General features: G+C 37.6%; 1 protein-coding gene across 2 annotated transcripts in view; it reads left to right on the top strand.

The window, feature by feature from the left end:
• Positions 1-27,151, top strand: part of DDX42 (DEAD-box helicase 42) — a 35,037-nt gene that overhangs the window by 875 nt on the left and 7,011 nt on the right. Inside the window, exons 2-13 of one of the 2 annotated variants that reach the window (XM_043464848.1) lie at positions 8,143-8,379; positions 10,059-10,209; positions 15,576-15,637; positions 16,971-17,007; positions 17,848-17,997; positions 21,238-21,342; positions 22,809-22,928; positions 23,980-24,156; positions 24,703-24,831; positions 25,722-25,821; positions 26,420-26,467; positions 26,972-27,069. In XM_043464848.1, the coding sequence (XP_043320783.1) occupies positions 8,159-8,379; positions 10,059-10,209; positions 15,576-15,637; positions 16,971-17,007; positions 17,848-17,997; positions 21,238-21,342; positions 22,809-22,928; positions 23,980-24,156; positions 24,703-24,831; positions 25,722-25,821; positions 26,420-26,467; positions 26,972-27,069 (1,398 nt within the window). In that variant the 5' untranslated portion in view covers positions 8,143-8,158. Of the gene's footprint in view, positions 1-8,142; positions 8,380-10,058; positions 10,210-15,575; positions 15,638-16,970; positions 17,008-17,847; positions 17,998-21,237; positions 21,343-22,808; positions 22,929-23,979; positions 24,157-24,702; positions 24,832-25,721; positions 25,822-26,419; positions 26,468-26,971; positions 27,070-27,151 lie in introns of those variants that run through there. The other variant, XM_043464857.1, reaches the window with a different exon arrangement.

Here is a 27,151-nt window from a genome sequence, read left to right as displayed (position 1 = left end):
GTGTGAATGATCTTTGTATATATCTATTTTCTGTATACACATCACCGAACTCCTAAAGAGCAGAGATTCTGTTTTAATTCACTTTCCAGAAACTTTCCAGAGCCAAGCCCAGTGGAAGGTCTTTCATACCAAAATTCATTTTTAGACTTTAAGTGGTGAAGGAAAAAAAAATGTATGTTGTATTTTCCTGTACCCAGATGGGACATACTATGGCCTAATCTGCAGTTCATTCACTCAAGAAATATATTTGTTGATAACTTCTGTGTGCCTGTTCCCTACCAGTGTTCTTGGTTTGTGACCCGACCCTCATGAAACGTTGTAGTGAGGGGAAGAGAGAAAACAAATATGTAAATTATACTGTATGTTAGAAGATGATTAATGCCTTAGGTGAAAAAATAAAGCTGAAGAGAGGAATGGGGATATTTTGCATTTTTAAACAGCATGGTCAGGGAAGTGTTTACAGACAAGCTGATGTTTAAGCATACTAGATAAGGAGGTGAGGGAGTGAGCCCAGCTAATTTCTGGAGGAATGATCCTTCCAGGCAGAGGAACCAGCTAATATGAAGACCTTGAAAAGGACAATGCTGGCTTGTTAGAGGAACAGTTAGAAGACCAGCATGCTTGGAGTACTGTGAGCAGAAGGAGGAATTATTAGGAGATAAGGTCAGGGAGAGGAACAAGGCGTTGCAGGGAGCACCAAACAACCAGGACCTTTTAGGCTGTTGTGAAGATTTCATTTTTCTTCTGCCTGAGATGGAAACAGAGTTTTGAGCACGATAAGATCTGACCTACACTGTTAATAATTTAGTGCAATTTGTGGAAGAGTACAGTTCTTTATGTTTTAGTTTTATCAGATCTTTATGTAATCAGCTCTTTGTTTCTTTAAGCCGGCAGAGAAAAAAAGAGATGCTTCTAAAACAAGTGTAATCTAGCATTTACTTATTTTGGCTTTAGAAGAATGTGTTGAAATTCTTGGGTTTTGTACAGATTCTTGCTAAAGAATCAGATTTATAGTGTGTGAGTTTTTCTCAAGGCAGATTATTAGAGTAGATGGTGATCAACTGTCACTAGAAATCTTTCTCCTTCAAAAACACAGTGTTAATGATAATGAAAAAGTAACGTGGTTTTATAATCAGTTGTTTTTAGTCTACTATTTTTAAAGTCATTTATATCTTATTTTCTACCATTTCTCAAAACATAAACTAGCCAAATTATCTTCCTTATGTTCTACACTTTTTCGAATTTCCTAGACTTTGCTGTTTCTAGCTTTCCTCCCTTTTTAGCTTTCCTCCTTCTTGCATCATACTTCTCTAGTCAGCTTACATCTTTCCATGTAAAAAAAAAACTCATCTTCTGGGTTCTAGCTCTCTTTTGAAGCCTGTCCCCATTTGTCAACTTGTTAATGATCTCTGACATCTTCAGTGTCATGTGGCACCAAGGTATGGAATCTCTAAGTTGAAAGAAACTTGAGAAGTCTTAACTTGATAGTCTCCATTTACCCCTAATGGAGAGATTGATTTCTGGGAAAAAAATAATAGTGATAAACATGACAGCTAATACACATTGTGTACCATTTGCCAAGCTTTATTCCAGGTGCATTTTTGTGTGTGAATTCAGTTTTTCACACCAATCCTATGAGGTAGGTGATAGTCTCACCATCCTATAGATGAGGAAAGTAAGGCCAGAGAAGCTAAATAACGTCCATGAAGTTCGCATCAAGTTAGTTGGCAAAGCCAGTGTTTAAACATAGGCAGCTTGGCTCCATGGTCTGTGCTGCTTTACTGTGCTGTTAAGATTTTCTACTAAATCACATTTTAGTGCCTAAAACGGTACCAAGTAGGTATTGATACTTTATGCTCTCCTTAACTTTTCTCATTGGCCAAGTTATGAATCTCCCTAGGTCTCCTATATGTTGAATAAACATGAATGATGATTGTATTCTCTGGAAAACAAAAGAGAAAAGAATAAGCCTACTTTTTTAGCCATGGAGCTTGTAACATGGAGCTAGAGAAAGAAAAAAAGAACACAGATAGTTTTGAATAGATGTTGGGTGTTTTAAGAGTAGAATGGGAGTTTAATGAAGGAAGTAGCTTTTCTCTGGGAAATCGTATTCATGTCATAGTTCTAGGAGTTGGTATTTGAGATGGGCTTTGAAGGATAGGACTTTGGTAGATAGATATAATGAGAGATCTGGTGGGAACGGGATGCAGGTAGAGGGAAGAGCATTCACCAGAGTGCGTGTGAAGCAGTTCATTGCCACAACAGAGGGTCTCATTCCAGCCTGATTGAGTGACTGGAGAGCTGTTGAATTGAAGGGAATGACAGGATCAGAAGTGTATGGCCAGAAGGTGAGGGGTCAGGGTCTGGAGAAACCCTGAAGGAGGTTTGAGTGCTCACCTTTGAGTGTGACTTTCCCTAGTTCCAAAATATTAACAAACACCTGCCAAAAGAGGTAGGAATTCTTATTTTCTCTTATTGCTATTTATTTTTGATCCACTGTTACTTCATTTAATACTTTACCTCATAGGGCTATTTCCTTCACTTCTTGTAGGTTAAGAGAAGGGAGAGATGTTATCCCTCGGTACTGGGCACATAACAGAAAGTGATTATTGGTCTATATAAAACATGTGTGTTATTTCTAAGGCCCAGCCCACATTGTTCTCTTTAAAGCAAATGCTCATACATTTTGCTTATGGTTCTATGAGCCAGTTCTTTTCAAAGTAAATGTTTTATTTTAAAAAGCACTATTTTTTAAAGAGAAAAAATGTAGCTGAAATCTCACAAGTATATTTGCATTTTAGAGTAGAAACTGAAGTCTGGACAGCATCATTCTCCCTCATAAACCAGATAAAATAACAGTCTAAAAATACCTGTGTGGTTGAATGCTGATTCTTTGATTTTCAAGGGTGTTTTTTTTTTTTTTTTTAACTGTTGTAAAATAACACATGAAAAATCGAAACCATTTTCAAGTGGACAGTTTACGGATGTTAAGTACGTCCACATTGTTTTGCTACCATGAGCACCATAGTGTCCACAGAACTTCTTTGATGTTAGAAAACTGAAACTCTTCCCCCCATTAAGCAATAACTCCCCATCCTCTCTCCTCCTAATTCCTGGCAGCCACCCTTCTACTTTGTCTCTGGGTTTGACTAAGTACCTCATGTAAGAGGAATCATACCATATTTGTCCTTTTGTGACGGGCTTATTTCTTTTATTTATTTCTGGCTGGACTAGGTCTTCACTGCTGTGTCCCGGCTTCCTCTGGTTTCTCTAATCGCGAGGGCGACTCTTTAGTTGTGTGTGGGTTTCTCGTTGCAATGGCTTCTCTTGTTGCAGTTCCCAGGCTCTAGGCACAGGGGCTCAGTTGCCTCAGGGCATGTGGATCTTCCCGGACCTGGGATCAAACCTGTGTCCCCTGCATTGGCGGGTAGATTCTTACCCTCTGTACGACCAGGGAAGTCCAGCTTATTTCCTTAACTTGATGTCCTCAAGTCTCATCCGTGTTGTAACGTGTGTCAGAATTTTCTTCCTTTTTAAGACTGAGTACTATTGCTATATATTTATCTTGCCACATTTAGTTTATTCATCCATCTGTAGACACTTGGGTTGCTTCCACCTTTTGTCTTGTGAATAATGCTACTTGGAACATGGGTGTAACAAATGTCTGTCCCTGTTTTCAGTTCTCTTGGGTATATACCCAGGAGAGGAAATGCTGTATCATATAGTTCTATGGTTAGTTTTTTAAGAAGCCACTATACAGGGAGCTTTGAGAAGACCCATGAATGGTGGACTACATTAATTTTTTAATATCCTCACTATGTTTTGACTTCCTTATTAACTATTGAGTAGATTTCTCTTCTCCAGTGTTTGCCTAGAGAATGCAAATTACTTTTCATAGACTTGTAACCTAAGCAGAGGAGGGCTCATTAAAAAAAAAAAATGATAAAACCAAATAGAGGTTAGGTTGGCCATCTTGTGCTTCTTCTATCTGCTGCAGTCCCTCAGACTTCTGATTGTTAAGGACTGTAGCTGTACACATAGACTAATAGTAGGAAAACTGTTCAAGAAAGTCAGAATCAGTGGTGTCTGAGGATGACCTGGCTTAGACTTCATCAGGACAGCTGGCCGGCTCGATAGCAAGGCTTGTAGTAATAGGAGATGATGGATTTCACAGATACTGGGATGAATTTTGAAGAGCCTGATATTTATCCATTCAACAAAAAATTTTTGAGTACAGTATAGACCAGGCACCAAAGATACTATGTTGGACAAAACAAGAAAAGCCCTCACCCACGTGGCGCTGACACTCTAGTCAGTGGGTTGGAGAAAGCACAATTGTTCGGCATTGCTGGAGACAGTTAATTGGGGAACATGGGCAGTGTGACCTAGATCACACTAGTGAAAGGTGTGGGGGCACTGACGGGTTCTTAGTCTTTTGGTTGACCCACATCTTGGAAGAGTTAAAGTGTTGCATATTTTTAAGCTATTAAGCAACTCTCACCTGCCCAAGGTCATGCTGCTTGCCTGTCTGCAGAAGTTGAATTTTTAAAACCAAGTATTTGATTTATTTCTCTTGTAATTTGAGCTCTTTAGTTATTTAGTAGGATTAATTTATGCCCATCCTTTTCTCCTGTCCTCAGCCTAGGGGGAAGTGTTCTTTACTCCTTGTTAAAGGTTTTGGTCTTTTCTCTTCAGCTCTCGGCAACACCTGTTCCTGTGATTTTTCCTGTCATCCTAAATCTTTAGTTTTTCTATTTATATTGGCGTTTCCTTTTTAACATATAAATATGGTTAGATGTTTTCCTTAAACAAAAAGCAAAATTCCTCTAGTTAACACCTCACATTCTTTTTCACATTGGTAAACGGCCTAGAAAGTAATCTGTACTCCTCTTGGCCTTATCTTCAGCCTCTACCCCTTACCAATCATCACTTAACTTTTTCCCTACTGCTTCAACAGGGGCTTTTCAGTTCTTACGCCCCCCTCCTCTTGTTATTAACATTGGATGTTTCTGCCTGTAATATTTCTCACCATCTATGTCACTGTTCTCTGCTATCCTCCCCCTCTCTCTGTTCTTTGTCAAGTTTTCACTTGACAAGAGATCACTCTTCCCCAATCCTTCCTAAGCATGGACCTCCGCTAACATCTCTCTTCTTGCTCTGTGCCCTCTGTCTGCTGGCTTATCTACATCAGTGACCTCAAATGCGGATATCTTGTGTGAGACCTATAACTCCTTCACAGATCTCTCTCTGCAGTCACAGACCTTACTTGCCAGCTATCCTGAGTGCTCCCATAGGTACTGTGAACTGATCTCACTTTCTACCTGCTTCTCCACCCTCTGGGTTTCCATCTCTGTTAGTGGCACCATCATTCACCCAATCCGTAAAAGCCAGAACCCTCCAAAATTATTCTAGACTCTTCCTTCCGCCTCAGCTTCCACGTCTGAATTGGTCATTCTTCCCAGTTGATTCTTCCTCATAAATACCTCAGTAAAGCATCAGGTCTACACCCCACCCTTCCTCATAGCCACTTCCTTAGTTTTGTAGTACCTTGATGTGGTTTATCTATATTTTTTATAATAATGTCCTAACCACTTTCCTTGTGTCCAACTTTTCATGCCATCCAAAACATGCCCCCTTTTTTGCTTAAAATTAATGATTCCTTACAGCTGGCAGAGTATATTTTTGTATGGTGTATTCTTAGCATAGTATACCAACCCTGTATCTGGGCCCTGTTTGTCTTTCTGAACATGTGCCCTGCAACTCTCCCAAATGTCCTAGAGAACTCTAGCTGCGCTGAAATATTTCCAGTCCTCAGTGGTAGCATTTACAGTGCCTTTGATCTAAAATTCTCTCTCTGACACTTCTTCCCTGGTCTAATGCCTCTTCGGGTTTAAAAAATTAACACCACTGTCATCTCCAGAAAAACTGTCTTGTCCCCCATTCATGGTAGGTTGGGTACTCTTCTCCTGGGCTGTCGATGAATGCACTTTGTATAATACCTCTACACATCATTTCTTTTTGTAAGCTTTCTAAAACTACACTGAAATCCTTGAGAATCAGACTGTATCTTTCACTGATAAATGCCCAGCACCCAATACAATGCCTGAACTTTCGCAACAGGCTTTCAGTAAGCCATGAGATTGTTCATGTAATTCTTAAAATCTACCAACATTTGTTTTTTCCATCCTTCCATTACCTACGTTTTTCAATGGCTTATTTATTATTAGCCTTTTATTATGCATTATATACACAAAGAAAAAGGATAAAATTCAGAATCCATAATTTAACGGCTTAATTATTATTAGCCTCTTATTATGCATTATATACACTAGGAAAAAGGTTGGAATTCAGAATCTGTAATTTTTGTTGCTTAGGAACAGCTCTTGGAAAGCCAGATTTACAGATTGGTTAAACAGTACTCTCAGATGCTAAAATTTTCTGGCTTGTAAATCTTCTAACTAAATATCATCTCACTAGAATTATGTTGATTCCTCTTAGGGGATTCCAGAAGAAGGCAGGAAATGGTCTTACTTATGTTTGAGTAAGCTATTACTTAAAAAGTGCTTACCCTAACCGTGAATATTTTCTACGAAAGGTCCAAAATGAGTAAAGACAGCCCCTAACTGGAACTAAGGGTAGAGATTGACAAAGCATAAATCAAATTGAATACTAAACAGACTGAACTAAGTACTGTGTAACAGCGGTAAAACCGAACCGGTGAGCGGGGTATTGTACCAGAGAGCAGAGCGTGTTTTCCTGTCCTAGTCACTTCAGCAGTGCCATTGTAAAAAGCAGTTTTTGGAACTCTTTTCACATTGACTTCAGAGTCTTTTATAAACATATAAACTTTTCTTATTAATGGTAAACTTTAATACAGAGGAAAAAAGTAAAAATCAAATAATTGGTATTAACATTTTGATAAACAGTCCTCCAGCTATCTTGGTACAGGTGACACATATTTTTACATTGAATCATACCACCTACCTTGTTTTATGCCCTTATCATGTTACTCAGTGTATAATGGACACTTCTCCACAAATGTGAAACTTAAAATGCACATTCCCCTTTGATAAGCAGTTGTGTTTTAAAAAAAATTGAGCCTAAGGAAATAATTAAGAGTATGGACAAAGATATGTGATATGTTTAGCAACTTAAAAAAAACAGAAACAGAAGTAGAGGAATGTATTTATGGACATAGACAGTCATGTGTATCATATTGTGAAGAAATCAGGAAAACAATATGTACAGTATGGTTTCAGTTTTGATCTTAAATCTCTCTGTGTGTGTACACACATATGCATAGAAAAAATAGCAAAATATATCAACAAAATTGTGTATTTAGGAGAGGAGTGTCAGATAGTGTTAAATTTTGTTCTTTTTTGCTTTCTGAGTTTTCTGGTATTATGTGAAACTTAGGTAACTTGTGTCATTAAAAAATGGTTTTTTGAAACCAAGGCTAATAAGATAAAAAGTTTATTTTTAAATGAGTTTGATTGATGCTCAGGAAATTTCTTTGTAATCTTTAACAGTAGGCTAACTGAATAAGATATTCAACTGGCAATCAAATCTTTTTGAAGGGTATGATATTAAATACAAAATTCCTGTTCTGATTGAGATCTCAGTAAAATGAATTATAATGTCTTCCATGTTTCAGAAAATGTGACCATTCAGGGGGAGAGGAAGGGAGTTCAAGAGGGAGGGGTATGTATGTGTGTGTAAAATTATAACTGATTCCCAGAGAGAAAGGGGGCTCAAGATGGAGGGGTGGGGGTGTGTGTGTGTATGTGTGTGTAAAATTATGATTGATTCCTGTTGCACAGCAGAAACCAATTTTGTGTACAATTTTACACACAATTATAAAGCAGTTTTCCCCCAATTAAAAAATGTGTATCAAAAAAAAAGAAAATGTGACTGTTTTATTAAGGTTAGCATATTGCATATCTGAAGTCCAAAGTTAAAAATTTTTTAATTGAAATATAATTGATTTACAGTGTTGTGCCAAACTTTTTTGTACCAAAATTAAAATTTTAATTGAGAGGCAAATGTTTAAAATTGTAGGTAAAGGTTGGAAGAGACATAAACATCAGTGGGCTGTTCACTTTATATAAAGTTAAATTTGTATGTGTGTCTTGTTCCTAACAGATCAGTCACTGACACCATGAACTGGAATAAAGGTGGCCCCGGCACTAAGAGGGGCTTTGGCTTTGGAGGTTTTGCCATCAGTGCTGGAAAGAAGGAGGAACCAAAGCTCCCACAACAGTCCCATAGTGCCTTTGGGGCAACCAGCTCTTCTTCTGGCTTTGGAAAATCAGCTCCACCACAGCTCCCTTCTTTCTACAAAATTGGTTCTAAACGGGCCAACTTCGATGAAGAAAATGCGTAAGTGGTAATAATATCTGGTAATTTAGCAAGGTTAGGTTTTGAGATATTCCATTCCATCAAAAAAATTGAAGCAAAGAAACCATTTGTTTCTCAAATAATAACATGACTTCTTTAGTTGGTTATCTCACTGAATTGCATTGTTCCTAACAGGTTACATTGTTACGTTCATTCATTCATAAGGAGTATAATACTTGTGTGGTCCTTTATTTTTCCTTGTTCCAAAACGGATTTGAGGCCATTGAAACCTAAATATGGCGAAGTGTTTTATTTAAAATTAAATTATTTAATTTACATGGCTTTTGATGGTCTTTACTGAAGTTTTTTATTTACACCATAGAAGTTGTTTGGTAAACACAGGCAGTTGTCAGAACTGGTAGAGACATAGTCTGACTCAACACCAAAGTCTTTAAAACTGTTAAACTATTGTGTTGTAACATCTTATAGTGGTAGGAAAATCTCAGATTTTTGCTCACAGTTCTCAGGAACCATATTTACCAGTTACCTTTTCTAACTTGATTGTCTAATAAGGGGATTGTTGAAAAGCTGAGCTTTGAAAGTTTGAGCTCTAATTCTGTATAGATTTTAAGTTGTTTTTTTTTTTTGCCAGGTCTAAAGAAACCTTGTACTGCTATTATTTCTAGCCTGGTTGTTACACTGTTGAGCTTTTTTTTTTTTTTAACCCTCAAGATCACAGTTTTTAAAGTATTTAGCAGCAGTTTTAAAAATTGGTATATTTAGCAATTAAGTTCATAAGTAAGTCCAGGATCATTATTCTAGAGAGCAGTTTACCAGCTCAGGGATACACTGAATGAAACTACCGTATAAAGAAATATGCATTTGTGTGTGTGTGTGTGTATAACACGTAATGGTTAGAGCTTTTAAAATGAAGGCTTGAAATGCTTTGAAGTTTAGGCTGTAGTTTTGATCTCTTTAATATTCTATTGTATTACTCTTTCATTTAATTCTGAGGTAAGCTCTAAACAGTGTTTCTGTTTTGTTTTAGTGTATAGCTATATTGATATTCTTTTCTGGGATATCTGTTAGAGGGAAACATTTTCCAGATGTCGAAGTTGTTTTCTGAATACTTAACATAGTATGGTGAGGAAGTGTGGTTCATGTACAATGTTATATAAGTTTTGAGTGTACAACAGAGTGATTCACAGTTTTTAAAGGTTATAAAATATTGGCTATATTCCTGAGCATTTATTTTCAATTCTAGAAGTTTTTTTGTTGGTTCTCAGAAAAAAGCCCAGAACTTTTCAAGAAAATCTCTAGCCTTGTGAATTTAATCTCTAAAAGTTTTTAAAGGGTCGTGAAGAGTAAACTAGGCTTTTGATATTTCATACAAAAGTATTTTTTCTATATCATATGCTTTAATATTTGCTGTATCTATTCAACAGTGATATGCTGTTGATAATTTTGTATTGGAAACGCATCCCTTTTGACAGAACTGGAAATGTAATTTTTAACAGACACTACTGAAATGGGGAATCTGCTGTGGTTTTTTTGCAGTATTAGAATTTGGCATATATCAAGTGATACTTAATAATTAGGTCCTAAGCCAAAGGACCAAAATCTCTTAATGGTAACATACACCATAATAAAAATTTTGTTAAAGATTCACCCACCCCCAAATTAAACATTCACTCTGTCAGTCCTGCATCTTAATTTTTCAGATATTTTGAAGATGAGGAAGAAGATTCTAGCAACGTTGATTTACCTTACATTCCTGCTGAAAACTCACCTACCCGCCAGCAATTCCATTCCAAGCCAGTAGACTCTGACAGTGATGATGATCCCTTAGAGGCATTCATGGCTGAAGTGGAGGCAAGTATCAACTCTGTTATGTTAACATTTTTAGCCATTAGAAACAGGTCAAATTAACCTAGTGCTTTAGTCTTCAGACAGAATTTGTTTATTGGCCCTTTGTTGAGAGAATTTTGCTCTTGTATTCCATAGTTTCTTAAATATACTTCCATGGCCCTGTAGCATTTTCAGAGATTGGTGCCTAGGAATTTGAACTGTAACCCTTGAACATAGTGGCTCAAGTGTGTGTGTGTGTGTGTGTGTGTGTGTGGTGTGTTTTATTTTAATAATTCTTGGTATAGTCTTAAATGGAATGAATATTATCTTAATCTAGCTTTTACTGAATACATATTTATGTAAGATAATTAAACTTAAGGGATTTGCTAAAATTACAGATTCTGTATTCAGTACTTTTAGTGTTCATTTCCTTTTATCCATGTTCGTGACCTTGCTGTAGAAATTGAGACTTGTGACCTCTTCCTCCTTAAAACTCTTCTCACTAGGTTTTTTTGTGATTTTGTATTTTGTTCTTTTCTCCCATGCCTCTGACTTCTTTATTTAATTACTTTATGTTATGAAAAATCTCAAACGTAAAGTAGAATAATAAGATGAGTCCCCATATAGCCTTCACCCTGCTTTATCAGGTAGCGCTTTGGCCAGTCTTTCGTTATCTGACACCTCCCACCCCCTTTTACATTATTTATAGTAAATCTCCGACATATCATTTCATCTGTTGGTATTTCTATGTCTTTAACTCTTAAAAAACAATCATACCATATGATTACACCAAAAAAAAAAAAAAACTTTACCTAGCCATGTGACTGTTATCTGTCATTCTTGTGATTCTGTTCCAGTTTCTCATATGATGATTCTCCTACAGTTCTCTATTTTAATATGCTATCTTCAGGCTTTATACATTCCTTAGTGACCTCACCCACTTCCAAAATTAACTTCTGTGTGAATAAATTAATATCTTTAGTTCCATAGTCTCTCTTTAGTTTCAGCTCTGCTTTTCTAGAAACATATTGGCCATTTTTACATGGGTGTGTCCCCCTGGTCCCTTTAACTCTTTTTTTTTTTTGGCTCCGATAAACAGCTTATGGAATTTTAGTTTCTTAACCTGAGATTGAGCCCTGGCTCTCCACAGTGAAAACATAGAGTCCTAACCATGGGACTGCAAGAAAATTCCCACATTGGCTTTAATTTCTTCCTTTAAATAGCCCCTCTTTTTTTTTTTTCCAATTTCATTAAGGTGTAGTTGATTTACAGTGTTGTGTTAATTTTTTCTGTACAGCAAAAAGTGACTCAGTAATTGAAAAATTCCATGTACGGAGGAGTCTGGCGGGCTATAGACCATGGGGCCATAAAGAGTCAGACGCGACTGAGCATAGCACACAGCACATATACTCGTCAAAGATGCTGGCCTATACTTTTACTTTTTGGTAGTGTCTTTGTCTGGTTTTGATTTCAGGGTGATAGTGGCTTCATAGATAGTGGCTTCACTCCCAACACTTCTTTGGGAGTGTTCCTTCCTCTTCAGTCTTTTGGAAGGGTTTGGGAAAGATCAGTGTAAGTTCTTTGTACATTTGGTAGAATTCCCCAGTGAAGCTACCTGGTTCTGGACTTCTGTTTGTAGGGAGTTTTTTAATTATAGATTCTATTTAATTTCTAGTGTTTGGTCTGTTCAAGTTACGTGTTTCTTCTTCATTCAGTTTTGGTGGGCTGTATGTTTCTAGAAAGTTGTCCCATTTCTTCTAGGTTGTTGAATTTGTTGGCATCTAATTGTTCATAGTATTCTCTTACAACTTGTTTGTTGTTGTTATCAGTTGTGGTTTTTTTCTCTTTCATTTCTTATTTGGGTTTTCTCTCTCTCTCTTTTTCTTTTTTGCTGTGTGGTATGTGGGATCTTGGTTCCCTGACCAGGGATGGAACCTGTGCCGCCTGTATTGGAAGGCAGAGTCTTAACTACTGGACTGCCGGGGAATTCCCCTCTTTTTTTTTTTTTTTTCCTAGTAACTGATCAAGCATGTTCATGACTTGCTTCATTTATTCCTCAGAATAACAAAGGTGAATAGGCAGAAAAACTATATAAAACTTCTTAACTAATAAAAAAAACTGAACCCTAAGATAATTCAAATCACTTCTCCAAACCACATTGGTACTGTGTGGCAGAGCTGGGATGCAAATCTAATTTTTCTTGCTTAGTAGTCCTGAGAACTGGCTCTTGTCCAGAACATAGTGCTGCCTTCCTCTCATCATTTGCCAGGTTCTGTCAGTCTTTACAGTATCTCTTGCATCTATTTCTGTTTCCTTTATGGTCATCTTCCCCTGTAGCTTAACTCTAACCTGATCTAAATTAATTCTCTCCCTTCTTGAGGCTCTCTGCTCTCCTGTTCATGTAGTGTACAGCTACAGAGTAATTGGACCGAAGCATGTTTCTTGTCATATTACTCCTCTTGCTCAGAAACTGTCACTTTATTGTTTATGAAGTAAACAATAGATTTAGATTCCTTTAGATTGAGATTTAGATTCCTTTTAGATTCCTCAGTTACTTGTTACCTGAAGTCTTCAGCCAGAATTCATCTCTCCTCTAAGGAAGTAGGGGAGAAAAAGAATCCATTAAAGATGTGTTTTTGTTTGGTGTAAACGATGCTTTTTAAAAATAGCCAACATTTTTAAGATCCAGATATTTAAAAAAAAAAAAAAAAAATCCAGAGATTTTTGTCTAAAAGATCAGTCTCCGGAAAAGTGAAAAATGTGGCAAGACTAGGACTGCATTCTTGTGTGGCAAAAAACAGGCTGTTGCTGATAAAGTAATTGCCTGCTTTGGGCAAGGCAGTCTTTTTCTACTTCACCCATCAGTCCCTATTGTCTTCTTGACACTGAGGCCATTGCTTAGAGCCTTTTTCCATCATATTTGTGTTGTAATTTTCTTATAGTGGAGAAGTAGTTTTCCTGAGCGTGGGTCTGTTGTCAAATATCTGAGAGTAAAACTCAGGGCTGTGTGTTAAAAGAAAAATTAGAGCATGCTTCTTTAGACTATTCAGGGCTTCCTCTGGTGACTCAGTAGTAGAGCATCTATCTGCCAAGCAAGAGATGTGGGTTTGATTCCTGGGTCAGGCAGATCCGCTGGAGAGGGAAATAGCAATCCACTCCAGTATTCTGGCCTGGGAAATCCTGTAGACAGAGAAGCCTGGAGGACTACAGTCCATGGGGTCACAAAAGAGTTGGACACAACTTAGCAGCTAAACAAAAACAACTTACTAAAATGCAAGCAAAGCATGTCTGTGTCAGAAGAATAGAACTTTCCTTATCTTGGCTCATTTCATTCATTGTGAAATTGCTACCCGTTGAGTATTTTGGGTTTCCCACATTTGATTTAGAATAAATTACTTTCCGAAGAATGTATACCTAAAAAGTAGCCGAGCCAGGATTCAACTCCAAAGCCCATGTAAACTCCAAAGCCCATGTTCTTTTTGCTGTATCATTCAGCATCTGAGTTCTTGTGTTGTGTATTTCTGCATAATGTTTACCAGAGCTACTCAGAACATACCTGTGCTTTGCAAGATGGTAGCAATTTTGTAAATATAGTGTGTTAAATGATTCTGTCTAGAAGTAAAGGCAAGGGATAAATGGTTTGTTTTGTTTGAGATGTCATTACATATTGGTTTAGGTTTTTTTTAACATTTGTGACACATGAACGTTTCCCAAAGGGCTGTGTTTCTCATTATTTTTTCAGATCCCTAGTGATGAATTAGAATAAAAATCAACTCTTGATTTTTGAGGTTTAAATTTAGATTTAATTTTTGGTAGTGCAAGCTGGAATAGCCCTTTCTGAGTAGGAGTATTCAAGAATGGTCCAAATTCTCTTGCTTGGAATTTCAAGTAGTTGAAGCTGTTTGGAGGTTAAATCTTTTTGATATAACATCATTCTTCCAGATATTTTTTGCTGTAGTATCCAAAGGCGTTTTGCTGATTTTCGGACTGAGGGATGGATATTATCTGATCTTGGGGAGAGTATTGTTGCCAAGGTATTGCATTAATCCAAATTAAAGAAGTCAGAAAAACTCACATTGCTTTACACAAGAAACAGTTATGCAGAATGTGTTTTAACCTTGGCAAAAAGTAGTTAATTCTTCTACCATTGATTTTCATGTGTATAAAGCAAAGAATTAATTTAGATCAATAATTATCAATTTGCCATTTAAAAATAACCTATGAAAAATGGAAAAACTACATGTATTTAAGTCCATCCCAAAGGGTTCTGATTTAGTAGATTTATTTGTTGTTTTTCCGTCGCTAAGTCGTGTCTGACTTTGCAACCCCTGGACTACAGCATGCCAGGCTCCCTGTCCTTCACTGTCTCTTGGAGTTTGTTCAAACTCATGTCCATTGTCAGTGATGCTATCTGTCCAACCATCTCATCCTCTGTTGCCCCCTTCTCCTGCCCTCAGCTTTTCCCAGCATCAGGGTCTTTTCCATTGAGTCGGCTTTTCCCATCCGGTGGCCAAAGTATTGGAGGTTCAGCATCAGTCCTTCCAATGGTTATCCAGGGTTGATTTCCAGCAGGATTGATTGGTGGTCTTGCAATCCAAGGGACTCGTGAGAGTCTTCCCCAGCACCACAGTTCAGAACACTAGTTCTTGGATGCTCAGCCTTCTTCATGGTCCAGCTCTCACATCTGTACGTGACTATGGGAAAAGCCATAGGTTTGACTGTATGGACCTTTGTTGGCAAGATGATGTCTCTGCTTTTTAATATGGTCATAGTTTTCCTTCCAGGGAGCAAGCGTCTTTTAATTTCATGGCTGCAGTTTATTTAGTGCAAGGTTTTTCAATCTAAGGGCATTTAGGGCTGGATAATTCTTTGGTGGGCTGTCCTGTGCATTGTAGGATGTTTAGAGGCATCTATGACCTTCACCCACTGGATGTTAGTAACAGCTCCCCCCACCCCAAGTTGTGCCAACCAAAAAATGTCTCCTGATATTGCCAGATGTCCACAGGGGATAGAATCACCCAAGGCTCAGAACCACCTTTCTAGAGCCAGATACAGAGATCTGCATTTTTTACTAGCCCCTTTGGTAATTATATCATTAACTCTTTAAAAAAAAAAAGTGATCAATCAAGCATTTTGCTAGTTTGTCCACACATGGTATATTTGCAGATAAAAACTATGGAATCTGCATATATAGTCAAGTTTTTAGAACATGGGTATTTCTCTCTAAAATAATAGTTGTCAAAAAACAATTTGATTGCATCAAAGTGCAGTTGTCAAAATGCATAGCTAAAACTATGATGGTGCTTGTTTGAATCTAAAAATTCTTTATAAAGAAATTTTCCTTTCAGTGTTTTTGGTTGGTGATTCCATACGGCCTTTTGTTTCATTAGGATCAGGCGGCTAGAGACATGAAGAGGCTCGAAGAAAAGGACAAGGAAAGAAAAAACGTAAAGTAAGTTGTTTTCTTCTCCTTCAGAAAGGTTACATGAAAATTGCTACATTATTGCAAAGCCTGTTCCCCCAAAGTTTATAAAGTAAAATTCAACTACACAAATGTCCTGACTTAAAGTTATTACCTTAAATAATATTTCTGTAGGTAATAGAGATGACTGCATTTGCAGTAATTTTGGTATTCTTTAGCATTCTTTTTGGTATTCAACTGTAAATAGTTTTTAGTAACCACAAGAGTGAATTACACAGGGAAGCAAGAGAGCATCATTACTAGTTTGGGTTCATTTTTCTGAGTTTTGTCCCCATAACTAATATAGGTTTATGCGTATGTGATTGATTTTTAAGATGTAACAGTAATTAAATACAAAAAACTATGTATATTATTAATAAATCATAAAACCTGATTTGAGGGTGACATGCTTTAGCAACTAGTCAGAGCTTGAAATACTTTGTTTTCTAGGAAAGAGAATTCTCCTCTTTCCCTTGCTGAATATACTTTTCTTACGGCTTTTGCTACCAAGCCCAGGAAGGCGGTTGGACTTTTCCCTCTGCTCGGCAGTCAGTGCTCAGCCCCTCCCTGAGGTTCCTGTGCCAGGGGGGAGGGTCTGCCCTCTCTTGGGGGCTTATTGTGTGTTGTGTCCCCTTCCAGCTGCCCTCCACTGGTGGTGTTGCTTGCCTTAGGAGTAGCAAGTGCTCTAGGGTAGGCAGAAAGTCTGATTAAAAAGCAGTGGTTGTGGGAATTAAGCAACTATACTTTTCATAGTTCCTGAGAGATGCAAGTGGTGAAGGTCCACTTCTCCACGTGAACTGTTATAGTTCCAGATTTTAAAAAGAGTTGATGTAGTTTTTCTCTCTGTCCCTGAGGATTTTGGCTGAATGCAGTTACTCAGAGCTAAAAACTCTGGGGCACAGTAAGACAGTTGTGACCATCTTTAGTGTATACAAAATGCAGGTGTTCTTCTTGTTTCTGTTTTTTAATACAAAGTCCTTTTCACAACTGCATTGTGTTTGTTGTGTGGGATATACAAGGCTAGGGCCCATGGGTATCTCTCTTCACAAGTTTTTACTCCCTATATTCTTGTTAGGATTGATATATTTGATGATTCTGGGGGTACCATATCGTCCCATTCAAAAGAAATGCAAACTGCAGCTTATGGTGTGAAATCAGACATACATGGTGGATGGATGGCTTCCAGTGTGCTTACTGCTGCTTTGTTACTGTTAGTGTTGAGAGTTCCTGTCCTGTATGGAATTCAACACTAATGTGCTATAAGTATGGAGCTGGGTATGTGGAACATTTGCAGGGAAGTTTGTTTCTCCGCTTGTTTTTCCAGGGGTATTCGAGATGACATTGAAGAGGAAGATGACCAAGTGAGTTCCTATGCAGTATTTCTATCTTTTACTTTCACCCCACAAAGTCTGTCCTGGGGACAAGCTAGAACTTGTCTTCACTGAAATGGCCATTCCTGATGTTCAGCAGGGAATGTCATTTGATTTGCTCCTTTTCTACCTGTGTGACCAGTTGGTAATATAAAGATTCATGTGGCTTTCCCCTGTGTTGAAGATGGAAATTTTGGTCAAGTACGATATCAAAAACAAAGATGAGCTTTACTCAGCGTGATTTTTTTTTAATCCAAAATTAATGTTTATTCTGATAAATCAAGAAGTAGAATAGTGTGGGATCTACAGACAACCTCTAGTAACACCTAACTTTGACCTGTTTCTAAGGGTTCTGTTTGTGATTCTTGTGTTTCAAGATGAAACATTGGTTAAATGACAGTCCTTTAGTGTCTTTTTTCCCCATTCAGTTGTGGGATGGAGAGAAGGGACCCAGAGTGAGCCCTTTCTAGGTTGGTGACCCTTCTCATCAGTGTCAGCTTCCAGACTTGGATGGTAAAGCCACAGCATGTGTTCCGCAGCTCTCAGCAGGGTAGGTAGGAGACACCCCACCCCAGGAAGGCTGTGGAACTGACAGTTTTATAAGTCTTCTGTTAAGCAAGCTAAATCACTTTATGATAGTAACTGTCTCATTTCCTCTGATTGTCCCTCTGAATACTGCTATTGTTAAAGGAATCATTGCTAGTAAGAGTCTTGTCTTACTGGGTAGGTATGTAAATTGTGCAGTCATCTGGTATGCTGTGCGCACTAATTACAGAAGCAAAAATGTTCTGTTATCCTTGGGTATGATTATGATCTTGTGCTTTCCTGCAGGAAGCTTATTTTCGGTACATGGCAGAGAATCCAACTGCTGGTGTGGTTCAAGAGGAGGAGGAAGATAATTTGGAATATGATAGTGATGGGAATCCAATTGCACCTTCCAAAAAAATCATTGATCCTCTTCCTCCCATTGATCATTCAGAGGTACGGTATTTCTTGCTGAATTTGACTCTTCTCTGAAGCTGATGTGGTTTTCTTCAGCTTTAATATTTAGGTTTTCCCAGTATCAGAGTACTCCTCTGATTCGTACGCTTTATTATGTCATGGGAATATTTCTTTGGGATTTTGTCATATTTGCCAAGTGATTGAATCAGAAGGTGACTGAATAGTTGAGAATTTGTAGCCTGTACTATTCAAGGTACAGCTGAGTCTCTTGCTCACATTCAGTTTTAGGTGAATTTTTTTCAAGCAATTGTGCTTGTTTTCCATACCATCACTTACCATCTTCCTTTCACTGTGGGTCCCTGGGCCTGCATTTGCTTTTTAATTGCTGTAAATCTTTACTGTTTCTCCCAGATCTGGGGCAGATGAAAGGCTGTTCTTACATCAGGAAAAGGAAATGAGGATATCAGTGTACTCACTTGGGGGAAAAAAATCAGTATTTCATCCAGGTTAAATATCAGACTAGAGCTTGCATACCCTAGTGATTCTAGATCTAGAGCAGTGGTTTTCAAAGTGTCGTCCAAGGACACCTAGAAGGATCTTTTCATGGAGTCTACAGAGTCAAAAGAATTTTCATGGTAATGCTAAGATTATTTGTCCTCTTCACTGCGTCAGCATTTGCAGTGATGACTAAAAGCAATGCTGACACATTAGCCTGAAACGGGACAGTGGTATCAGTTGTTCCAGTAGTCACTGCCTTCTTCCCCGTGTGACTGTTACAGTACCAAAAGTAAAAGCCAGCTTCACTTAAGAATATCCTTGATGAAGCAATAACGGTTATTTATTTAATCTTGACTCTTACATTACTCTTATATTCCATGTAACAAAATGGGAAAGGGTAGGTAAACATTTGTATTGCATGCCAAGATATGACAGTTGTCTCACAGAAAGACACTTAGGTGTTCAAGTTGTGAACTGAGCTAGCTGCTTTTTTTCATAGAATACCATTTTCACTTGAGAAAATGAACGATACATCAAGGAAAACAGAAGTGTCTCTTGTCAGTGATAGAAACTCAAGTTTTCAGGCAGAAATTAGGATTTGGGAAACTGAATTCATCACAGTGAGCTTGATAGCTTCCTCCCTTCCAAGTACTGACCAGGCCCGACCCTGCTGAGCTTCCAAGATCAGACGAAATTGGGTGCTTTCAGGGTGGTGGCTACAGGTGACAGCTTTCTATCTATTGATAATCAGCCATGAAATGTGTATTTTTTTAGTTACGTAGTGAAATGTTTTGGATGATCTTCAAGCCATCTCAGTGAACCAGTATTTTCAGAGAGCCAGTGCATGATGTTACAGAATCGTGTGTGAGTAAAGGGCCCATTCAAAGTGCAGGATAGACCCATGAATTATAGTGTGACAAAATGTGAAAGTTCGTCTATATGATTTTGGATTACACAATGAAAATAACCTTTAAGAAATGTGCACCTGTCAAGGTTGAGTGTAGTGTCAAGAGTAAAAGTCCACTAGCATCTGAAAAGGTTATTAATAAATACTCTTTTCCCTTTTCCAACTACGTATCTTTGGGAGGCCAGGTTTTCTTCCTTGGCTTTAATCAGAACAACACATTGCAACAATCTGAATGCAATAGGAAATACAAGATTTGGAAAAATGTGAAGCAGTATTATAAAATAAAGTTATCTTTGAAAATTGAAGTCACTCAGTCGTGTCCGACTCTTTGTGACCCCATGGACTGTAGCCTATCAGGCTTCTCCATCCTTGGGATTTTCCAGGCAAGAATACTGGAGTGGGTTGCCATTTCGTTCTCCAGGAGATCTTCCCAACCCAGGGATTGAACCTGGGTCTCCCACATTGTAGGCAGATGCTTTACCGTCTGAGCCACCAGGGAAGTCAGAGTTCATCTTTATTAAAACATATGTGTTAAAGTGTCATGGGGTTTGTTATTTTAGCATGAATTATAAATTTAAAATTTTTCTTATTTTTAATACAGTAAATAACACTAGATATAACCATTTTTAAAATGAAATCTCATTGTATTTTTGTTAAGTGTAAAGGGTACCTTAGACCAAAAAGTTTGAGAGCTACTGGTCTAGACTAGAGTGTGGGTTATATTCAGTTTTTTAAATTTTCCTTTTGTGCAGCTGTTACCACTTAAGGAATTGGCATTTTACATGTGGCAAATGAAGCTACATAAATGAAACCTATCTAGGAGGCTGCATCTGTGATAAAGAGTGAAAATATAATAAGGGAAAAAACACAAGTATTTGAAATAGTTGTCTAATAAAATATTTGAGATACTTGACAGAGTACTCAAGCTTCATCCTGCCTGGAGTGTATCCCATAGTTGTCCTAATGTAATGAAAAGTCTGCCAGGAGAGACCAGAAATGAAGAAAGAATACCCTTTCTTCACAGTCCTTTTGTTTTTTCCTCTTGTTTGGAAACCAAAAAAAAAGTGTGTGTGTAAAAAAAACTTAGATATTTGTAGATTTTTGTGAATAAAGACAAAAACTGTTACCCTCATGGAGCTTCTGTTTTGATAAGAGAACTGAAGAAAAGGGCTTGGTGCAGCATTGTGGGGAGCATAATAAAAGGTCCTGTTAATAATGCTAAAGGAGAGCTTAGTTCTTTCTCTTTGTTGATAGTACCATAGAACGATAATTAATTTTAAGCTGTATCTAGAATTATGAAATTTTTGACCACCTATCAAAGGCTTAAGTTCTCCTTAAAAAATAAATAGATTTATTGTAGACATACCATGTCAGAAAGAGAATCATTTAGCCAGATTCGTATGTGGCAATATGCTAGTGCTTTGTATTCTTAGTACAGTAAGCTATGAGAGGAGTAGCAGAAATGACTTCTTCCCTCTTTGGAATTGGAAATGCTCAACAGTACATTTTTTTTAAAGTTAACATAAACATTTCCATGTTTTTAAAAAGAATGGAACTCCTTAGAAATATTATCAGAGGCCTAGATCTAGGTGAACAGCTTACCGCAAAGCATATTAAATGTTACAGGGTGGAATATCTAAGTCCTTTGGCATTAGAGATTCTTTAGTCTGCATCAAGGCTGTTCAAACAGGAATGGGAAAAAGTTCTGATTGTACTTTCAGGATTTGTGTCATGAATAAGTGAATTCCTTTTTTCTTTCTAGCTGGTTATGGCTTTACTTGTATAGTATTTGTGAAAGGTGATTTTGCATTAAAATCAAACTTACAGGATTGAATCTTGAATTCTAGACTAACTTTGAATAATTGGACCTGCAGATTGACTATCCACCATTTGAGAAAAATTTTTACAATGAACATGAAGAGATAACCAACCTCACCCCACAGCAGCTAATAGATCTCCGGCATAAGCTCAACCTCCGGGTAAGTCAGCTATTAAGGCAGAGATTCATATTAATGCTAATTAGTCCAGGATTAGTAGTATTGTTATCCATACTGAAATAATCTTGAATTTCTTCTCCAACAGTCCCTGAACTGTCTTTGATAGAGTAATAATTATACCCCTTGGACTCTTGTGTCTTGATTTTATTGTTTTAGTTTTATAGCTATTTTAGGATAGGATTTTTTTTATTTGATACATACACATGAGTGCTATATATGTATATGTTCAGTCAACTTTGTGTAGTTTTTTTTAACTGTGTGTTGTGTTGGAACAATAGGTCATATGACCTTAAAACTAATCAGTAAGTGTTTCTGATTGCCATGAGAGCAGTGTGCTATTAGGAACTGTGTTGGGTGGGCTAAAGGCAAGTGGTCCCCATCTTTAGGAAGAGGAGACAAGATTAACTGATGTGAACAATATGGGAAGTCTTAAATATTTCAGGATTAAGATGCACTTGCTTTTCACATTATATACAGCACAGTTTTTTAATTAGATGAAATTAACAACTTCACGAAATACGCATGCACTAATATCAGAATAATAGTTTTAAACTGTCCACTAAAAAGCTTTGGTTGTACATCGGCCACATTTGTTTAAGGTGCTGCTAGACGTTAAGTGAAACACACAGGTAGTAAAATGATGTCTGCTCTGGTGTGGACAGCTTTCTGGCCGTGCCAATTGCTACATGATGTTTGAACTTGTTTCGTGAGGGGTCGGTGGTTGAGTGGTTTTATGTGTGTGTGTGTGTACATACTTGTCTGTTTTCTAAGAAGTACCCCTTTAAAAAAAGCTTTTAAGTGAAACGCTGATTGGAAATATCAGCATCACCCCAGAAGCCTTGAAAGCTTAGCACTGCTGGAGTCAGCATGGAGGTGGAGGCCCATTCCTCACCTGGGTGCAGTTCAGACAGTCGGACGTTTGGCAGTGTCTGCGTCAGCACTAAGCAGGACGCTGGCTCCTCAGGCCCAACTGAGGTTGGAGACAGTAGGTAATAGCTTTATAACCAGTGGGTTATAGGTGTGTCTGGATTGGGAGCTCATTTGCACTCTATTTCAAGAGTAAATTTTATTTTTTCTACCACTTGGTTACTAGTTATACACATGGAAAAAATATATTGACTTTTTCCAGTCTTTTGAACATGACTTTTTAAAATTTTTTTATGAGAAAATTAATTGTGATTGAAGAGATTTCAAGGCCCATAATCATTTAAAATAACGTGACCATTATTTCAGAAATATTTATTTTGGAATTTTTTCAATGTGAGATTTAGGTCCATTATTATTTGAATTTTACCTTTTCACACATTGTAAGCTATTAGGTATAGACTTAGGTTTTTACTCTTCATATTCCAACTAAACACTGGAGAGCTACAGGTAAATATTGTTGACCTTCTAGTGCTATTTATTTTGAAGTACAAGTCATTCTTGCAAGTCGTCTTTATCTCTAGGTTTCTGGTGCTGCACCTCCTAGACCAGGAAGTAGTTTTGCTCATTTTGGGTTTGATGAACAACTTATGCACCAGATTCGGAAATCTGAGTACACACAGCCCACTCCAATACAGTGCCAGGTAAGTAAATATGGGTCACAAAGAGTTGTACATAACTGAACTGAAGTAAATATAATGAAAGAAAAATGAAGTAGAATGACATTGTGATCTTTTTTTTTTAAACTGACAAAACAATAAAACACTTTAATACAGAACTGTATTGACATGGATAGAACTTTTGAAGCCTTTAAAAATTAAAAAAAAAAAAAAGCAGAAATGAATATTTTACCAGTCTTAAGGTATTGACTGCTATCACCTTCTGAGGTGGACCACATTCTGTCCGTGCAATATGAATCTCTGTAAATAAACTGCTTTCACTTCACCATGGCTCACTTTTGAATTCTCTGTGCAAAAACCAAGGGCCCTCACTTGGTGACCCATCTTAGGAACTCAGCTGAGACCTAGGACATGAGATGGTCTTCTCCCCTTCGTCACTTTTCTTTGATTATAAAAATGCAGCCCACTCTGTTGGGGCAGAGCCCTGTTATCTGACCACTGTCTCTTTCACTAGTGTGCTGTGTTAATAAGACTTCTTACCTATTTTTAACAGTTGCTAAAGGACTAAGTGTTCTTTTGTTTCTGATAAATGTCTTGAAAATACGATCTGAAGAAAACGGTTCATTAAGCCTAAACTAAACAAAGGTTTGTGTGTGGAGAAATTTAGCACTGTCAGTTAAGAGGATTCCTTTGTCCATGGCCTGAAACTTCTCATTTATAACTGAAAGTAATAGCTTCTGTTTCCCATTTATAAATGGATTTTATTCTTTTCCACACAGTTCAGTATGTGGATGAGACATTCTATACCTTCATGGTGAGGGGGGACAAATTTTTTTTAAATTTTAGCAGTGATAATGTTTCCTACAAATGAAGTTTATGGGAATCCAGATGTTTCATTCTTTTTTTTCCCCCAGGTATTTCTTGTTATTCCATAACCAATGTGCATAGCCTAGGACATTTTTGTCCCATTGAAAATAAATGTCATTGTTAGTCATCTGTCCTTTCTCAGAGTTGCCTTCAGTTCATCTTTAAAATTGAAAGTTTAGAGTGGATATTACTTCTCTTTTTCCTCTAGGGTGTACCTGTGGCATTAAGTGGTAGAGACATGATTGGTATTGCCAAAACAGGCAGTGGGAAAACTGCAGCCTTTATCTGGCCCATGTTGATTCATATAATGGACCAGAAAGAATTGGAACCAGGTGATGGACCAATTGCAGTGATTGTGTGTCCCACTAGGGAGCTCTGCCAGCAGGTATGTGCTTTATGTAGAGTGCCCCGTTGCATATATCAACTAATGAGGACTAATCAACTGGGTAGAACCACCAGGAAACTTTTTTTTTTTTTTAATGTGTGAAATACACAAAATTTATTACTTTAACCATTTCTAAGTGTACAGTTCAGTGACATTAAGTTGATTCACATTGTTGTGCTCTCAGGAAACTTCTGGAAAATATTACATGTTATGTATTTTCTATATAACCAATTGATTTGGGAACTGTATTGTAAGCTCCCAGTGTTTTCCTCCTAGGTTACTTCATTTTGTTCGGTGAAAGGCAATAACAGGGTCAGGAAGAGAAGTGAAAAAGAATAATCACAACAAGATTTTAGATAGCCTGTTAAGATGTGATAATGGTACCCTGTTCATTTTCTTTATGAATAAAATTGTGTTTGTATGTTCTAGTTTTTTATTTTCTATTGACATCACATTTTGTGTGTTTTTCATAACTCCTTTTTGGACTGCAGCTGAGGTTAGTGTCACAGAGGTATTTGTTCATATGTCATTATGTTGCCTTTGTAGATCCATGCGGAATGTAAGCGGTTTGGGAAAGCATACAATCTTCGATCAGTGGCTGTGTATGGAGGAGGGAGCATGTGGGAACAGGCCAAGGCCCTTCAGGAAGGGGCAGAGATTGTTGTTTGTACACCAGTAAGTATGTCTTGGGTTTAAATAGCTTATCAGCCTTTCTCGGTATGGAAAAAATGTCAGTTGTTGGAGGGCATTTCCCCTGAAATGTGGTAAAGCAGGGTTGAGAATACTCTGAGGCAGTGATAGCTTGTGGCTTTGGTTTAATTTTGGTTGCTAGACTAAAATAGCAGTCTAGTAAGATTCTTTATATGCTACAAATTTCTGTCTGCATCAGTTTTTCTTAACACTGTCATGGAAAATGGGCCCATGCTTATGAAGAGCCTAAGTTCAGAGTATGGTCAAAACTGCCTTGAAGATTGTAGTTTAAACATTAAGACCCGTCAGTAAGGCTTTAACTTTGGTCATTTCAGAAAGCCTCACAAAAAATAGTTCTCACCATCTTTCTACAGTTTAAATCACAATTAATGTAAAGGAGGAACCCAGTGAGTTTTCAGATTTTCTGTTCTTTTGAGTGCCATAGTGCATGAAATCCAAGGCTGTCAGACTAGTGGATATTGCAGTCTGAAACTGGAGTGTTACCATTTTTGCCAGGAGCAGAACTCTAGAAAATTCTTGTAAATACATTTAATTAAACAGCCCTCAACATTGGCAGGTTTCCCTGTGGGATCCACCAGCCAAGGATTGAAAATATTCAGGGGGGGAAAAAGTCAAGAAAGCAAACTGGAATTTTCAGTATGTTGGCAACTGTTTATGTAACATTTACATTGTGTGTTATAAGTAATGAAGAGATGGTTTAAAATATACAGGAGGGTGTGCATAGGTTCTGTGTGCAAATACTGCTTAATTTTGTTTAAGGGACTTGAGCTTCCTCACGGGGCATGAACCTGGAACCAGTGTCCAGCAGATACTGGGATGGCTTGACTTAACTGTTATTTTTCTGGCTCTCATAGGGTCGACTGATTGATCACGTGAAGAAGAAAGCTACCAACCTTCAGAGAGTCTCCTACCTTGTGTTTGATGAAGCAGATCGAATGTTTGACATGGGGTTTGGTATGCTTTGAATATTAGATTCTTCTGTCTGTCTCAATGACACTAGTTTTTTCCATGTCTTTCTAGATTTAATTTTTTCTCTGTGTGAGAAGCTAAAAATACTTCTGGGTAGGGTTGGACCCGTAGAGATGGAGCTAAGACTTTAGCTATTTTTAGGAGTTCTTTCAGGAAAAGTATGTTAGGCTTAACTGGGTTGAGGACGTTTGAAAGTGCCTGTGAATATAGGGAGAATATTCTAGGCTTTATTTTTATTCATCTGCCTTTGATTGTGGAGGTCAAGGTCTGTGTTATTTGGGAGGTAGGTGTCATATCCTTCAAGGCCTTTGTGTTCCTGTCCTCCTTGACTTAACCAGTTGTGTGAAAATTGTGAATAACTGTCTTTGTTGATTGGAACACCACTGAGCCTAACCCAGCTAGGTGTTGGGCTAAGTGTGTTTCTGAATTTCACGCTGAGTGACAAGTCTGGGAGTTCCAGACCTTCCTTAATTCTTACAATGTCTTTATAGAAAGATTTTTGCTATTAGTAAAATGATTTTCCAGGTATCCCAAACTGTCATGCAGAGTTATGATACTGATTTTATTCTTCTATTTCTTCCAGAGTACCAGGTGCGGTCCATAGCAAGTCATGTCCGTCCTGACAGACAGAGTATGTATGAAGCAGTTTCCTTAAGCCACATTTGTACTCAGAATAAACACCTATTTATTTTATAACTCACAGTTATGGCAGTAAAAATAATCATGTTTGTAATGGTGAGGAACCATAAAGGGGAAGATAATGACAGTTTATCTGAGCTAGACAGGACCTTAGAGATCACCAGATAGAACTCACTCATTTTTACAATGATAGTACTAAGACTGAGAATTAAATGACGTGTCACAGTTCATAACGTTTTATCGCTGGCTAGAGGCAATACACAGTGCAGATCTGCTGACTTGAAGTCAATAGCCTTTTTCTGAACCATACTGACAGCAACATCTGCCTTAACTGAAAATGTGTAAAATGATGGTACTTCTTTTTCCTTAGTGAATGAATTTTTAAACTTCAGTGGGCTTTCGTTTTTTAAAAACTGAGCAGTGAATGTCAGTAGGAAGCTTAGTGGGTATTCAAAAAAGAAGTGATACGGTTTCTTTAACACAGTTTACCTTTTAGCTCTCTTATTCAGTGCAACTTTTCGGAAAAAGATTGAAAAGCTGGCCAGAGACATCCTGATTGACCCTATTCGTGTGGTGCAGGGAGATATTGGCGAGGTAAGCCTGAGCAGGGCAGATGGAGTCTCGGTGGGTTATTTTTCACACTGGTGGCATGGATTTCATTTCTCACTATTGAGAG

This window comes from Cervus canadensis, chromosome 1, assembly GCF_019320065.1.
Source record: "Cervus canadensis isolate Bull #8, Minnesota chromosome 1, ASM1932006v1, whole genome shotgun sequence".
NCBI classification, from domain to species: Eukaryota; Metazoa; Chordata; class Mammalia; order Artiodactyla; family Cervidae; genus Cervus; species Cervus canadensis.
Note: the sequence above shows the minus strand (reverse complement) of the source record. Positions and strands in the feature narration are given on the sequence as shown.